The 16735-nt window shown below is 40.8% G+C and overlaps 1 protein-coding gene across 2 annotated transcripts in view; it reads right to left on the bottom strand.

Moving 5' to 3' along the window:
* Positions 1 to 1014: 1014 nt before the first annotated feature.
* The window catches only part of LOC118424166 (sphingomyelin phosphodiesterase-like), an 18063-nt gene continuing 2342 nt past the window's right edge, over positions 1015 to 16735 (bottom strand). Inside the window, exons 2-15 of one of the 2 annotated variants that reach the window (XM_035832702.1) lie at positions 14632 to 14782; positions 13834 to 13930; positions 12853 to 12942; positions 10947 to 11108; positions 10031 to 10154; positions 9400 to 9500; positions 8239 to 8411; positions 7384 to 7494; positions 6622 to 6790; positions 6090 to 6169; positions 5133 to 5318; positions 3185 to 3281; positions 1978 to 2072; positions 1015 to 1286 (exon numbers count right to left, since the gene is read on the bottom strand). In XM_035832702.1, coding sequence (XP_035688595.1) covers positions 1115 to 1286; positions 1978 to 2072; positions 3185 to 3281; positions 5133 to 5318; positions 6090 to 6169; positions 6622 to 6790; positions 7384 to 7494; positions 8239 to 8411; positions 9400 to 9500; positions 10031 to 10154; positions 10947 to 11108; positions 12853 to 12942; positions 13834 to 13930; positions 14632 to 14774 — 1800 coding nt within the window. In that variant the 5' untranslated portion in view covers positions 14775 to 14782 and the 3' untranslated portion in view covers positions 1015 to 1114. The remainder of the gene's footprint in view (positions 1287 to 1977; positions 2073 to 3184; positions 3282 to 5132; positions 5319 to 6089; positions 6170 to 6621; positions 6791 to 7383; positions 7495 to 8238; positions 8412 to 9399; positions 9501 to 10030; positions 10155 to 10946; positions 11109 to 12852; positions 12943 to 13833; positions 13931 to 14631; positions 14783 to 16735) is intronic. The other variant, XM_035832703.1, reaches the window with a different exon arrangement.

Here is a 16735-nt window from a genome sequence, read left to right as displayed (position 1 = left end):
CATGTTTAGGCCACGCTCGATATAAAGAAGCAACCAAACCTCACAAAGTGATCATGTTAAAATGTCAAGTTTAATTCATTGACAAGATAAAATTTCCATATCCAAATCTATACTTTGGCCCATGACAATCTGTTACATGAAGAGATGTACATGTAGTTACATGTATCTCACACAGTGAAATAATGCAGATTCCCACACTCCTTGTGTTCATATTTGTGCGTATCACTCAGGATATCAAATGGCCCATTTATACTCTTAGCAGCAATAGCATTGAAGAATAATTTTGGCTAAGGAAAAGTTTACGAGTAATAACTAATACATTGCAATGTAGTCACGACATTGTAAAGCAAAACTACTGAACACCAAATTATTTCATGATCAATTCCAATATTTTCAAACCGTTACAATTTTTATGATAAGTACTCTAAAACTCTATACTATAATCCATGAGAATAAATTTTGCACCTGATCTTTAAAACTTCAAAAAAACATTCAACATTTTGTCATTCCTAAAGTCAACTCCATTTTGGTAACACTCCAACAAAAGATAAAAACACTGTATTACATCATGATCAATCAAACAACATGGAGAAATTTTACTGTAAAACCAGTAGTAAGTTAAACTGTAGAACATGCTGTCCCTGAGATATAAAGTCCCTGCATAAAATTTATCATCAATTCAATTCTTTCCATACCGCTTGACTTGATTTGTTGTATATTGAGCTATTGTCTTTCAGGTTAAAGTGTATGGCTTCCAATGTTGACATACCTGATATTAAAAGGCCCTACTGGCCCCTAAATTCAGGTTGGAACATACAAATGGATACTAAAATTTTCTAAATCACTTTTGCTACCTTCCTCATGGCAGTACTACTTCCCAATGCCAGGTGGCACTGGAGTGGAAAGACTTTGGTCCCAACAAGGAGGTTATGGTCCCAATGATACTAACCTTGTATCCCCTCTCCTAAGCACCACCTATCAGTGTTTAGTAGAAAGGCACTTTACCCCCAAAAAGATTATCCAAATTTTTGAAGATGAATAATTTGTTGATTGAGCTTGGTTTTCTTTTGAGACTAAAACCTTTTTCCTGGTTCTGGAAAGACCAGATTCCCTGTCAGCAGAGCCTGTTGGCTGTCCGGTAGTTCTGTAGGTCCTTCCATGTGACCTCGGGGGTCAAAGTGCACATGCTGGGGTCGTTGCTACGGGCCGTCTTCAGGTCACAGATCACGGCAGTCCTGCGCTTCTGGGTAAAGGGTTGATCGGTCCGCTGTGACTTGTACATATACCTGTAATATTAATCAACCAATCACAGGGTTCCAACATGAAAATTTGCTGTGACACGTCGTAATGACTTTAAAGAGTAGCTCACAGGCTATTAAATACTGTAAATGCAGAAATATTCGCGGTGGATTAATGTTCGCGGTTTTTGCGGTGACCAGTTCACTGCAAACTTAAAACCACCGCGAACATTTTTTCTATATATAATGGTATTAGACTGCAGTCTATGGTGCTACGTTGTACCACGAACTTAAAACCACCGCGAAAAGTCCTTTTCCCCGCTACAGCGAAATTAAATCCCCGCAAACTTAAATGCATTTACAGTACATCTTTGTGATGGTATACACCCATTTAGTCTGTGTAACACAAACTCTGCTGTCCAGGGCTGTAACTGGCCCCTCCCCGCGTGGCCAGCCAATGTTGGGCGGGCTGCTATAAGCGAGATTCAATCAGCCTTACACCCATTCAATGCTTGAATTTTCAAAGTAAAAATATCAGGTAGAAACACTCAGAGACATACCTTCTCCAAGTCAACTGCCGGTTTGCATGAAAAGACTGCAAATATTTATCTCATAAGATTTGTGCGTTATATAGTGATTTTTGCATATCACATTAAGATTTGTATGAATCTCATAACATTTGTGTGAATGCTAATAGGCACTCCTGAACAATAACTACACAAAACCAGACAACACCTACCTGTAGAACGTCTTAAAGAGTTCAGTGTCTTTCTCCAGCCTCTGAATAAATTTGTCCCAGTCTGCAGGAGTCATCGACGACATGTTGTAGGCCTCCTGAAGAGAGATGTACACAATGAGTGTGTCAAATACGGTACAATGAAAACGTTATGTTACGTTATAACATCATACTATCAGCCAACTAGTCCTATAGATAAAGCCACATGGCACCATACAGCTCTTGTCACAGGACTTATCTACATTTTGATGAAGAAGAAAGCCTTCGCAAAGCTCATTCATACAGTCGGCGCATACTAGAACAGTTTTCCAATGTGATTCTTATGTACAATGTATGACTGAAGGATATAGAAACAAAACCCAATAGAATCATAGCTAATATTTGTAGATACAGTCAAACCTGTCTATAGCGGCCACTCAAGGGACTGGAGAAATATGGCCACTATAGACAGGTGGCCACTATAGAGAAAATGTTGATCAATTGACTCTGAGCAAGCTACACATGATTTCAGTTCCCACTAATCTTTCTCATCAAATAACATTGTCTCGATAGGAAAATTCACCGACAAAGACTTGCACTTTAATGCTCAAGGCATGCATACCTTCTGCTACCGCCAAAATGACCCTGTCAGAACTCCAAATCCTCGCAAACTACAATTTCAAACTCGGTGCAGGGTGACATAAGGCTGCAGTATGGCTGCAATAGGCAGTGTTTCTGTATCAACGGGACCAGAAATCGTGTGGCCGTGGCCGCGTTGGACAGGTGGCCGCTAAGCCTATTTCTTAATCATTACGAATCCAAGGTACCGACAAAAAGTGGCCACTATGGCCAGGTGGCTGCTATGCAAAGGTGGCCGCTAATACAGGTTTGACTGTAATTAATTTTTCACCCATAATTAGCCCCAGAGATAACGATATAGGAGCCTATTGTCCGTTTACTCAGGTCTCCTCCTGGTTGTGACTAAATTACCAGGAATCACAAGAGGAACACATTCAAAAGAATCACAGTCTCTAATTGGCGATAAGGAAACTTATCAGATGTATATCCTCTAAAACAAACATTAAAAGTTCTCTGACTAAGGAAAAAAGGCATGATACACACAGGAGATATCTCCTCTTCTGCATGGTCTGTTTCTCCTGCATTTCCCCTGTGCTTTGACTATTGAACTGAGCTTTGGAAGGGCGGGTGATAACGATTGAGTCATGTGTACCTTAGTGTCATACTCCAGTTGCCATGTTGGTTTGTCTGTCAGGTTGGCTTCTGTCAGGTTCATGATGTAAGTCTGCTGGTTCACTACCTGCATGGAGCTGAGGACAGGAGAAAGATAGCAAAAAAATTGTAGGAAGAATTACTAAATTCTCAGCTTTACAATCTGCCTTTTCACTATTTTTCACCTTGCCTGCCTTTTCACCATGTCCAAGGGAACATCTGCGCTATCCCAAATGTGCTCTAATCCAAATTAGTGCTTTTGGGATAGAAGCACTTTTGGGATGCAAGCCTATCCCAAATGTGCTTAATCCCAAAAGCACATTTGGGATAGAAGCACATCTGTGATGCAGGCCAATCCCAAACGCTCTCTATTCCAAATGCGATCAAATCAGTGCATATCCGAAATGCGCTCCTAGTCCCAAAAAATGGTTTGGTTTGTGCAAACTGTGCTGATTTAGTGTCGTATAGGCAATGATCTTCTATCGCAACTATCCGGAAGTGATTACTGCCCTCCCCCATACTCCCTGTGCTGTCCCTGGGATGACCTCCATCCCAGAAGCAATTTTGGGATAGAAGCACATCTGGGATGCAGGTCTATCCCAGATGCGCTCCATCCAAAAAGTGCTTTCGGGATAGAAGCACTTTTGGGATGCAACAACTTCTCCTAGCTCTTTTTCATGAGAGCAGTGAACTGTATGCCATATATATTGATTATAGGCCTTTCCAGAAATTCTCACTGCATGGTGTGATATGCAGGATACTACGGGTAGGGTAAAGGGCAGATACATTATTACCATCATGGTAATGGTTTTGTGTGCTTACTACATTGCCCATAGTGCCCCACATCTCCAAGCAACAAGGATCTATGAAAAAAGATATATGTCTAGGGTACAGCTAGTTACAGTATATACCCTGAAATTATGACAGGTACAGGTCCAAAATAACACTAAGGCCACACCAATTTAAGTTCTTGGTTCACGGATTCGCTCGCTCCTATTTTTTGGGCAAAAAAAATAAAAATAAAAATTACCACTCAGCAAATTTTCACCATTAATGAAACCATTCACCAACTTTCTGGTGTAGCAAATTGGCCTTTATATTATAAGCTCCTTAAAATGTGGGTACAGGTGCTGTTACTGTACAAAAATAGTGTTTTTGTACTTTTATCAAGCTAAAAACTTTTTTTCTTTATGTTTTGGATTAGCCGTTACCTTTACCCCAACCATTTTACAATTTTTATTTTTATTTTTATTTCGCCCTCTCGCTCCATATTCTTTATGAAAAAATCCGTGAACCAAGAAATTAAATTGGTGTGGCCTAACCTGTATCAATGTACCCATTACTGTATCTTACTACACTTACACTATGACAAGTAACATTTTGACTTTATACAGTTACAGTAACTAAAAGCACGTTATTCCTACCACAAACATTCAAATTTAGCACTGGAAAAAGAGAAATCATTTGTCTAAGGCATTGAAATCAGCAATCTTTGGAAATTTTCTCAAAAGGACAGATTCTTTGCATGAGATTCCTGAAGAGATACCTGAAACTTAAATTCTGTTTACATTTTATTCATGTCTTAGCATGCACTGAGTGTGAGGCTGTCAAAATACAGGATCTGTATGTTGGAAATTACAACTTTTTGCTCGAGGACACCAAATTTTCTCAATTTCTGCCCATTTTGCATTGAAACATGACTGTTTTCTTGAGTGGATATGACATAAATAAAATACAACACAGAGTATCCCGCATCACCCTCGGTCCCAGCCCTCCCGTGAGTCGAATCACCCTCTGGCCTTCAGGAGATTTGACCCACAGTTGGGCTGGTACCTCGAGTGATACAGAATACTCCATGCTATATTCTGTATTGTGTAATACAAACAATGAAAGGCTATGAAAATTTCGTTCTGTTGTATGACATCCCACGCTGTTTTGTCTTTAGTTACCTTTCTGGATAATTCCCATCTATTTCATACACTCTGTACCCAGGGTTCATATACTGGTACGTCGTGACACTAGGCCCGATGTACGCGATGTTGGTGGGCCTCGTACGATTCTTCATGTCGTAAAACAGCTCAAAGTGGTCGCGATGGGTGTGTCCGAAGAACTGGGCAGCCACTGTGCTTTCATATCTGAAAAGATAACAAAGCATTGTACATTGTATATAAAGTTGTTCAATACACAAATGATTGTGCATATTGTACTATAGTGTCACGGTGGCCAGGTAGTGAGTCAAGCAAGGATCAGGACAGAGGCATGATGTTGCGGAGATGATAACCTTTATTCAGGACAATCTGGGCACGTCCTACCCTGTCGGCGTCTCCCGCTGGAATCCCTCCCCTTACCATGTGTCACTTACCCCCGACCCCTCTACATCTGGTCCCACTTAGTCCGGTGACATTCCCTACACCAGGGGTTAACAGTGACTTGACACGCTGTCACCTCGTGACAATAGCATTAGGCCATAGCAAGTACATATCATGGACATCCTCTGCAGACTACAAATTTAACAAGAAAGGATGAAAATAACATAAGATGGGTAAAAAAAAGCAAGATGCCTAAATTTTCAAAACAAACACCAAAAATTATGTAGTGACAGAATATGGTATTACTTTGAGCAAAGAAGTTTTATTACATAATTTACAGTATTCAAGATGCACACAAAGTGATACACGAAGTTGGAAACCACACTGTACACTCAAGTCTAACCACACAGGTGTCACTAATCTTACAAGGACTTCTGAACTAATTTCTCTTCTAGTACTACTACCATGGCAGTTGGCACCAATGATACACTGCAGTAGCAGCAAAATGTTGAGCATTAGGGCCGCATTACAAACCATTTTTGTCATCATCAGGATCTACATGTATATTATGTAGTTCTAAACACTCTGAGGACAAACCTGTCTATGATTCTGTAATAGTTCCAGCTCCAGGCACTCAGACAGTCTATCCCAGGTGGAATGTGTCCAATGATGTGTACCTGTACAATTGTGATGTGGAAAAACAGGACTTCAGAAAATTCTGACAGGAAAAACATACATATTTGCGATGTTTTAATCGTTAATTCTCAGAGGAAACCGTCTCAAATGATTGTAGATGTGCCTGCCAGTCATTCATAAAACCAAGTTTCTGTGGCCACTTGTGGAGTTTAAGTTTTAGGAATAGCTAAAACTGTCAAAGTGAGTGAGATACTTGCTACATTTGTATCTTTGCCTTAAAACTGTTACCAGGTACTGCCTGTGCGCCGGCTGAATTCCATGACCTCCACTGGGGTTCATGTGGCTCTTTAACATATTTATTCTTGTAAATTGTTTGTGCACCCTGCTATAAATTTTGAGGCGTCAAACATTCTCACTTTGGGGTCCTTAACCATGTAAATCCCCTTAGGTAAAAAACTGTGTACTGAAACCTTAACCTGAGTTGAACTCTGACCTTTTCCCCTTTGTCCTCAGCCTGCTGCAGCTGTTGAGTGAGCCACTGCAGCTGGCCTGCAGGGTCTGTGGTGTTCAGCAGCAGCCACCAGTTCAGGTTGTAACAGTAGTTAGTGTTGATGGAGATCAGGCGGAGACCGGGTCGCACAAGGACGGAGTAAAATGCACCTCTGTGTTGGGTAAGGAAAGCTTCATTAGACCATTAACAAAATACCTATGATTACAAAGCTCAGCCATACAGTAGACACATACTGGGACACTTTTCTATTGTGATTCCAATGTATGACTGAAGGATACACAGTCACGTGAAACCCAATGGTAAACGTAGCTAATATCAATGACCAGTTGCTCCACCCACAGAAACACAAGGACCTGCCAGCCTGCTGTCTGCTATGCTCTCCTCCTAGGAGTGATTTATTACCATGAAACTCATGAGAAACACATTGGAAACACAGTCTCTAATTGGCGATAAGGAAACCTTTCGGATATATATCCTCCAAAGCAAACATTAGGAACCCTTTATGTAGTGAAAAATGCAAAGATATACACAGGAGATATCTCCTCTTCTGTTGTGTGTGTTTCTCCAGTGTTTCCCGAGTTTCGACTATTGAACTGAGCTTTGGAAAGACACTGTAGCCCAATTGCTATAGTCTTACAGATGTGCTCATAGTTCCAGTTAGTTGCGAACTAGGAGGCTGTGGTTCAAATCCTGTGTTGCTAAAGATTGTTTAGTAATTCTGTAAAAAAACAAGTGGAGACATACCTTTCAATGTTACTCTTGGTACTGACAGGTGTCCAATGTGTCCATGTTTCAGCCAGGGCATCGTACAGCCAAGAGATGGAGTCTTTTCCAGAAACAAAGGGAGGGGGGAAACTGGGAGGGAAAAATACAAAATTTTAATGTATGTAATGATTTGATAACCCATAATTTTTCAGACTTTGCAAACATGCATCATAACCAACTAGAGCTATATAACACCCGAAAATCGTGACCATACTTTGTTCAGAACATGAGATAGCAAAACCGGAAGTTGCGCTGCAGTACCAAGGGAAGCCGCTAGGGGGCCCAAAAACTAATCATATCCAGCTTTTGTCACAACCCACCAACACACAAAGTATGAAATCAATACTTCCAGCCATTCTTGAGTTATCTTATCACACACACACATAGAGACAGACAGACAAATGCTATTGAAAATATAACCTCCATGATATTTCATGGAGGTAATTAGGCTTTCTGTATGCAGTCACATAATATGCATATAACGTTACATGTACATACATGTACACATGCACATACACACACACACACACACACACACACACACATACACACACACACACACACACACACAAACTCACTCACACAGTCACTCACTATCCATCTTTTTATTATACTGCTGCTGGGATCCCTGACACAGGGGTAGGCAGCAGTCAGCTAGTCTTCACACTGCGCTTCCATGCGACTCTCTCTAGTGGGTCGACACACACACACACAAATACACACATACTTATGTACACAAATACACACACTCAAGCATACACATAAATATATACACACTTACATGCACATTTTAAAGATAACTAGATTTTGAGATAAAACGTAGAACTTGCTAACCTGTTAACGGGTGCGCTCTCGTGGTTCCCGAGGGAGGGGTAGATTGGGATTTTTAGATATTTCAGAATCATGTCAGACACTATGTTTAGGGCATTCAGCTGGTCTGAACGTGACTGGTTCCAAATGTTGTGTGGTGGGATGTCGCCTGTCCAGATGGCATAGTCAAACTCAGACTGTGTGGGAACATATTAATGACGTTTGATTTGACGCTCTTGCCTAAGGGTTACTTCCAAAATGTATACTGCCCATGTAACAGCCCCCAAAAGACTATGGACCTAAGTAATTTACTTCAATGTTGGAAGGAAATCAAATTGTACATGTAACAACAGCATTATAGACAGACCATCCTCCTGGCACCACATACAGTTAAACCAACTTTCCCATGCCAGGGCTCGAAAGACTTTTTTCTGCACACCTGCACTGGTGCAGGTAACAGTGAAAATTACCTGCACCAGACAAATTGTACCTGTACCCGTCTGAATTTAGGAAGCATGGATCATAATTCATACTAAAATAGTTCAGGAACCATTGCTAGTTTTTCTACTTAATAGGTGGTAACAACAGTCAATGCAACTAATAACAATCAACATTTAAGGGCTGGGTATCGGTACAGGTGGACCGGATGTTGGACCGATTAGAAAATTAACAGATAATTTTATCAGGCATTCACACGTTTTGGTGCTTGCAGGTGGAAGAAAATAACAAGAGTGAAGTAGAATAGAGTCTATAGTAATTTCTACCATGTTTTACAGCCAATCGTACAGGTGCAGTTAGCGTTGTAGGATTTTAAAACACCAGTGTTAAGGTCTAATACTCCACCAAACAGATTTCTTTGTAGTGAAATGGACCATTGGTATGTGAGTCATACTGAATCAGGTCCAGGTTCAGGTCCGGACCTGATCCTCTGGACCTGAACCTAGACCTAGACCTGAATTTTCTGTACCGGTACCCACCCCTAATCCACATACACCTACATCATGGAACATTTATGTATAAAACCCAGTACATGGACCAGTGCAGGTTAGGTGCACCATAAATACCTGCACAGCTCCAATTTTACCTGCTCTAACCTGCATATGCAGGTGGTATTTCGAGCCCTGCATGATAAATACTGATTTACACACAGACTGATGTCTCGGTGTACATTGTCTCCAGTCCTACCTGTTTCTGTGCCAGGTGTTGCAGCAGGTTTTCCAGTGTCCACAGTGGAGTGTCACAGTATCTGTAGTCTCCCCACTTACCCGCAGGTTTGGGGCCTTCTTCTGAATAACAAAAAATAAATAGTAGTAAAAAAAAAACATTTGAAAGTTTGAAACTATAAAAAAATGATAGGGGGTCAAAATTACACGCCTTACTCTCTCTTCCAAGACCTGCCTACCAGTCATGAGCTGGCTCTTCCAGAACACAAGTTAGATAACAAAACTGGAAGTTATGCTGCAGTACCATGACAGGCCGCTAGGGGGCCAAGCATTTCAAGGTCTTACCACATATCAAATATCATAACAATCCAGGTGTTCTCTAGTGAACTTGTGGACAGACATCTCTGCCATCAATACAACAATCACTACAATAACTCCAAGTATCTCTCTCTCTCTCCAAGTAACCAAAGACAAAATGGCTTGTTTTATAGCAATAAAACAAGAAAAGTGATCAAATACTCAGAATAAAGATATAAGAGTTACTGTAGTTATCAATTATCATCTGAATCATTGATTAATATGCATTTTCCCAAAAAATGAATACAGTGTATGTCTATATGTTTCTCAAATGTAGATATGTGAAAAGAACTTACTGCCTGCTGGGCTGTTGGCCCTACAACACAGATACTCCCCACAGTAGGCATTTGCCCCAGGTTTGTACAGTAGGTCCACATGGACATCGGACAGGAACAGGACTCGACTCACTGGAGCACCTGGCTACAGGGACAGGAAAAACATGGACATCAGACAGGAACAGGACTCGACTCACTGGAGCACCTGGCTACAGGGACAGGAAAAACATGGACATCAGACAGGAACAGGACTCACTGGAGCACCTGGCTACAGGGACAGGAAAAACATGGACATCAGACAGGAACAGGACTCACTGGAGCACCTGGCTACAGGGACAGGAAAAACATGGACATCAGACAGGAACAGGACTCACTGGAGCACCTGGCTACAGGGACAGGAAAAACATGGACATCAGACAGGAACAGGACTCACTGGAGCACCTGTCTACAGGGACAGGAAAAACATGGACATCAGACAGGAACAGGACTCACTGGAGCACCTGGCTACAGGGACAGGAAACACATGGACATCAGACAGGAACAGGACTCACTGGAGCACCTGTCTACAGGGACAGGAAAAACATGGACATCAGACAGGAACAGGACTCACTGGAGCACCTGGCTACAGGGACAGGAAAAACATGGACATCAGACAGGAACAAGATTCGAGTTCACAAAGGAAAAGGCAATGCAGACAAAAAGTAGCTCAATCAATACACAAAGCTGCTTATTCTATCAATATGTGAGAGGTCGCATCAGAAATCTTTTGGGCATGCAAAAGAGACAGGACAGGCTCATGTTTATGTGTAAAAAGTTAGACTACCTTTTCAGTTTTCTTCCAATAAAGTAATTATGAAGGCTAGTATCACTGTACATGATACCAATTAGTTACTGTTGCCATAGTTGCTGTTACCATAGTTACTGTTGCCATAGGTACCTTAGGAGGCTTGGGTGGAGTGACAGGAGGTTTGGGAGTGTTGGGTAGGGTGACCTTCCAGAACTTTGTCGGGTCGTACGGACCGCTACAGTCGCTCACGACCAGCCCGCACACTTCAGCCGAGCTCAGCGGAGTCTGCCCAATTATTGTCACTATCTCATGCTGCAAAAGAAGTTATAAAAACTGTCCTAATCCTGCTTAAAGATCATTTGTGAAAAATTTCATATTTCTAGTTAACAGTCTCTAGAAATAATTCCTGTAGCATATTTGCATATATCAAATCAAGCTGAAAAACTGAGATAAAAGAAGTCACAATAGACAGGGCTCCTGACTGCGACCAAGTTAGTTGCATATGCGAGTAGAATTCCCCTGGTGCGACCAGATCTGTAACCACAGTCGCACAGTGCGACCTCTTACAATTAATCATCATTTATCATCCAGCCAAGTAGAATCTTTGCAGGGAAAGGCTGTCCCTGCCAGGTATCAGTTTCTTCCCCTGACAGGGATGGTCAGCAGGGGTTGTCACACCTCATTAAGGTCTGCCATGTGTCTGTACTGTCTTCAATTACATGAACCAAGGAGGTTTAAAAAATGTTTTTCCACTGGACCTTTATTTACTGTATTCCCTTTGTGAGTTTGTCCAAACAGATAGGGAAATTTGAGAGTATACATGATATATATATATATTGGTTTGGCCAAGGAGGTTGAAGAAAGAGCCTTGGTTTGGCCAAGGAGATTTCATGTATAGGAAATAACCTCCTTGATATAGTATGGTATGGTATGATACGCTATGACAGCATGATAAGTGGAGGTCCTGTAGGCAGTAACAAAACTTTTGTAACATGACTTTTTAGACAACAATGTTGCAGCCCCTGAGACAGTGAACAAGTAGGCCTTTATAAAAAAAATGGTAGGGTGAAAAAAAAACATTCTTGAGATACGATCTTGGTGTTGGAGAGCGGCCTGCACTATTTCCATTTTCAGTTCAATTTCACCCATTTTGTCAGACACTTGTACTTTTATACTTATTTGTGGTTTATTTTTTTTTTCAATTTAAATGGTAATTTGGGATAAATCAGTTATTTTTCATTGTTCTTACAATAAGAAGGCATAATTACTTTTTTGTCTGTGTAACTTGGTTTCAGTATTGAATACATTTTGATAATCCTTATGTTGCAAGTTTGATTAATTCATTTTTTGGACATTAAAAACTTGTTCATCAACAGTCATGCCTGACAAGGCTGGAGGTACAAGAGTCGAGTCTGAATAAAGCAGCCGGCCGTAGCAAAAAAACTTTTGTCCTCCTATCCCCAAGAACCACCACATCAATGTATTTACCACATTCACCGTATTTAAAGCAAGATTGTTTTTTCTTTCATATTACTGTATTAAAATATGCTATTCCAGGTGATCAACAATGATTCTTAGATTTTTTGCTTTTACTACCAATTTTTACAGTGGTGCTCCTAAATTTTTGCTGGTGCTCCTAAGTTTTTAGAGTTAGGAGCGCAGTGCTCCTACTAGTAGGCCAAAAAGTTAGTCTGGAGCCCTGATAGACTTCAGCCATGGATCGTAATGCCATGAGGGGGGATACAGGCTTAGTCATGGTAGGGACTGCATTCTGTTCACTGCAGCGCCACCTAGCAGTTGGAACTAGAACTACTGTCCTGAGGAAAGTAACAGAAGGACTGTTGAAATGTTGCCATGCATCCCTTCTTGTACTCTAGGAACCGGCTACATGTAACTCAAGGAAGAAGACCCAGAGTTTAGACAATCTATTGAGTGATACAAAGCTGCAAGACACAAGAGAGCTACATGTACAATGATGGAGGAGCAAGTGCTGTGGAGGAAGCTCTGAGGATGGTTCAAGCTGGAGGTCAAACTAAGTATTACTAAGTATACGTACCTTAAATTCCTTTGTGAAGCCTGTGCACATGGTCTTGTCTTGTAGCTTAGACAAGATACACAGCTGGGTTAGGGCTGCAGCAACCTCATCCTACGGAAAAATGAACACAACGTTACAAACTGAGGTGGTAAAAAGTATTTATGTTTAGTCTAGCTAAATTTTTGTATGTTTATTTTGTTGTTTTAGAGTAACATACAGACATTTCTGTCCAACATTTGTACATCTAGCACACCTTTACCAAAGACAAACACATGTACTTTCAATCTACTTATTATGTCATGTCCAGACTAAATATCTTCGTATTTAGGCCGATACATAATGTAATGCTCTAAATAAGAGAGAATCTACGTATTGTACAGTAACAGACCGACTTGTTTAACTTGCATATTACACTTTGTCAATACACATTTATGTTCACATCCCTGTACTATACATGTATGTAGTTATAGACTTTAGACGAGTTATTGAGACAACACCTAAAGACAACAAAACTATATATATGTCACAGTAGAGATCACGATCCAGTAGAGATCCCGATTGCAATCTGTACTAGTAGAATCGCCGATTGTCCTAGGACAGATCCCGATAGCAGTCTGTTTCCTATGTTTTAGCATCATTTGAGTTTGGATTGGAGTTTCTCCTAGGAGAGATCCCGATCGCAATCTATACTAGTAGAATCTGCGATTCTACTAGAATAGATTGCGATCGGGATTTCTCCTAGGAGAAACTCCGATCGCCATCTCTCCTAGGAGAATTGGCGATTCTACTGGATCGTGATCTCTACTGTGACATATATATTAACTAGTAACTGTAATCTTATATCTGCAAATGTGTAAGATAACAAAACAGTGCTAACAACTATCTACAAGCAATTGATTCCATAAACATTAAATAATTTGGAAAATGTCACAAAATACCATACATATTTAAGAAAGAAATGCAACTCTACGTGCAAGATAGAATGTCGATGATGAACCTTACCTGGAATTTATTTTCACCATAAGTTTTCTTCAAAATGGTCACTCCAACTTCACAGAGCTCACACTCCCAGTTGGTCTGGGACCCTGCCTCTGAAAATCTTAATAAAAAATAAATAGAGAAAAAAATTTACAAATGTTTCAAATAGACAAAGGCTCACAGAACAAACAACTTGATAGCATATATATATATATATATATATATATATATATATATATATATATATATATATATTATACCATTATACACATCTTAGATTCTTAGACCCAAAATACTGTAAATTTCTTAATTTTTGCCAGAACTCAATTTATCGGTAACAGGGAAAATAAGGTTCAGAAAGTAAAGATGAAAATAAGTCTGTAACCTAACCTACATTTGTATATCACTTACTCTCCATGCCTCCAGAGCTACATGTACAAATGTACCCCTCAAAAGTGGCAACCACAGCATGTCCAGAACAGATATCAAAATGGAAAGTTCAGATGCAATACTGCAACAAGCTGCTAGGGGCCCCAAAATCTTAATCATGCAAAGGCATCAAGCCTTCCCATGTACCAAATCTCAATATAATTCAACCTATTTAACATTATTTACAAACATACATACAAACACTACTGACAATATAACCTCAAGCAAGGCAGAGGTAAAAAATCTCTGCCTAAAGTAACTTGTAATCAACCTAATTTTTTCAGGACATTAATGAATGAATGAATGAAGACCTTTATTGCGCATTTTTGCCCCACTGGGCTAAGTACAGGTCACACGGTAAGAATCACATTTTTTTTTCGTTTACAGCCTTACCTTCCCTTCTGGATGGTCCTTCTGAGAGCGTCCAGTTTCTCCATGTCAGTGCGGACGTCAGAATGCGAGGTTGGCGGAGAGGCCACGAGCAGGAGGAACGTACAGAGCAGGGCAGATCCCGCAGAGAACAGGAGATACGACATGTCTGGGACTGTGGGAAATAGAACTTACATGTAGGTTAACTATCCCACTACTGACACCATGTTTCATTGTTTGGTTCAGTATAATTATAACTCCAAAAAAATTAACTGTAAAGGTTGGCAGGGAGCCCACCAACAGGAGGAACACATAGAACAGACAAAATCTATTCGTTTCATGGTCTCATCAAGACCTACCCAGATGCTTGATCATATCAATACAATCCATGCATCCAGCCCAGGCCCCAAGAGTTATCCACAGAGTCCCTACATAAAGAGACGTCGTTCTATACATACCACTACGGCTCTTACATAGATGATTAAGTCACATTTACATGTACACACACACACACACACACACACACACACACAGGGGGTTTGCTCAAAGAGCTGGGCTGTCTACCTGGGCTGTATACCTGGCCTGGCTATCACGTCAGGCTACTCAGATCCCCCCATTCATAGCCCTATCATATGGCACTCAGCCAAAATAGCTGATTGTAATATTCGTGTACTAGTAGCATGCGTCCGTACGAGTTATTTCCTTTAGACTTAGATATATCTGTGCGTGTTATTTAATCTCCAAGCAGATCTTGCGTGGCACTAGCATTTACTAGCTTTAGACTAGAGTAGACACTTGTGATATTGTTAATTGTGTATACAGTTAATGGCACTCAAGTTTCTTTTCTTTTGGTCAATTGATACGAAAATTTTAAATCAACAAATCACATATTCTATACTTGTGGCAAAGTAGTGTCTTTTTAGTCAGAGGTAGATAACTAACAGTTAGTCTATCTGAGTGGTAAAGTCAAGAGATCGCTTGTTTGTTTTTTTACAAAGAATAGGTAGTTACTGGTGGACGACACATTCTGCTTGTGCGGCAAAGTAGCATCATTTAAAAAACAATAGGTAGTCAGAGTTAGACAACTAACAGTTGGTCTATCTGTGTGGTAAAGAGATCGCTTTTTTTTTTACAAAGAATAGGTAGTTACAGGTGGACGACACAATTCTGCTTGTGCGACAAAGAAGCATCATTTAAAAAACATTGTATAATACAGTTGTCCATTTACATTTTGTTACAGAATGTAAGTTCTTTTCACCGGGTTTGCGGAAAAGGCTGGCCTGTCTACCTGGGCTGTCTACCTGGGCTGTCTACCTGGGCTGGCTATCACGTCAGGCTACTTGGACCTACGAAAGCCCATTGGGACAAAAGCTGTTTTAGCAGTAGGGGTTGTTTGTGCGCAATGAAGAAGCTATGTGTGAAGCTATTGTGTGTGTTACATAACCCAGAGGTTCTGGGTTCAAATCAGTTGATATGCCACCGATCTTGTTCCCTTGGGAAGGGCTGTTAACGCAACTTATCGGGCTGATTGGATTAGTCTTAAGACTGGTGGCTAGTTGGTCAAAGGTGTCCAGGAGCTGTTCTTTAGTGGCTGTCAGGGTCCCGGCTTCTGCACCATACATTAGGATCGACAATTGAATTGTGAGGAGCTTAAAATAAGCGTTGCTAAAGTGCAAGGGTCTGGAACTGCTGCCATTTGGTGCTAACTAAGGTGACCTCAGTACGACAGCAATTACCCTAGGTGTGACCATAGGACTTAAGTTTTGAACCACTAATACACTGGGAAGGAAGGACCCCTAGTCTTTTCCGTAAGAGTGGGTTCTATGCCCTATCTGAGGGAGGGCCCTTACCAAAGCTAGATACTCTTTTCTCTACCCTAGTGAAGGGAGGAAAGTCGCGGTAAGAGCCCTTCGCAAGCGCACAAGATTGGTGGCATATCAACTGATTCAAACCCAGAACCTCTGGGTTATGTAACATACACAGCTCCTTCAAACACAGTTGCTTCACACACAGCCCTTTCACACACAGCTCCTTCACACACAGCTGCTTCACAAACAGCTCCTTCACACACTGCCACTTCACACAGCTCATTCACATAATAACACACAGATCCTTCAGACACAGCTTC

Source organism: Branchiostoma floridae, chromosome 10 (genome assembly GCF_000003815.2).
Source record: "Branchiostoma floridae strain S238N-H82 chromosome 10, Bfl_VNyyK, whole genome shotgun sequence".
NCBI classification, from domain to species: domain Eukaryota; kingdom Metazoa; phylum Chordata; class Leptocardii; order Amphioxiformes; family Branchiostomatidae; genus Branchiostoma; species Branchiostoma floridae.
The sequence above is the reverse complement of the archived record's forward strand: the minus strand, read 5'-3'. Positions and strand labels throughout refer to the sequence as shown.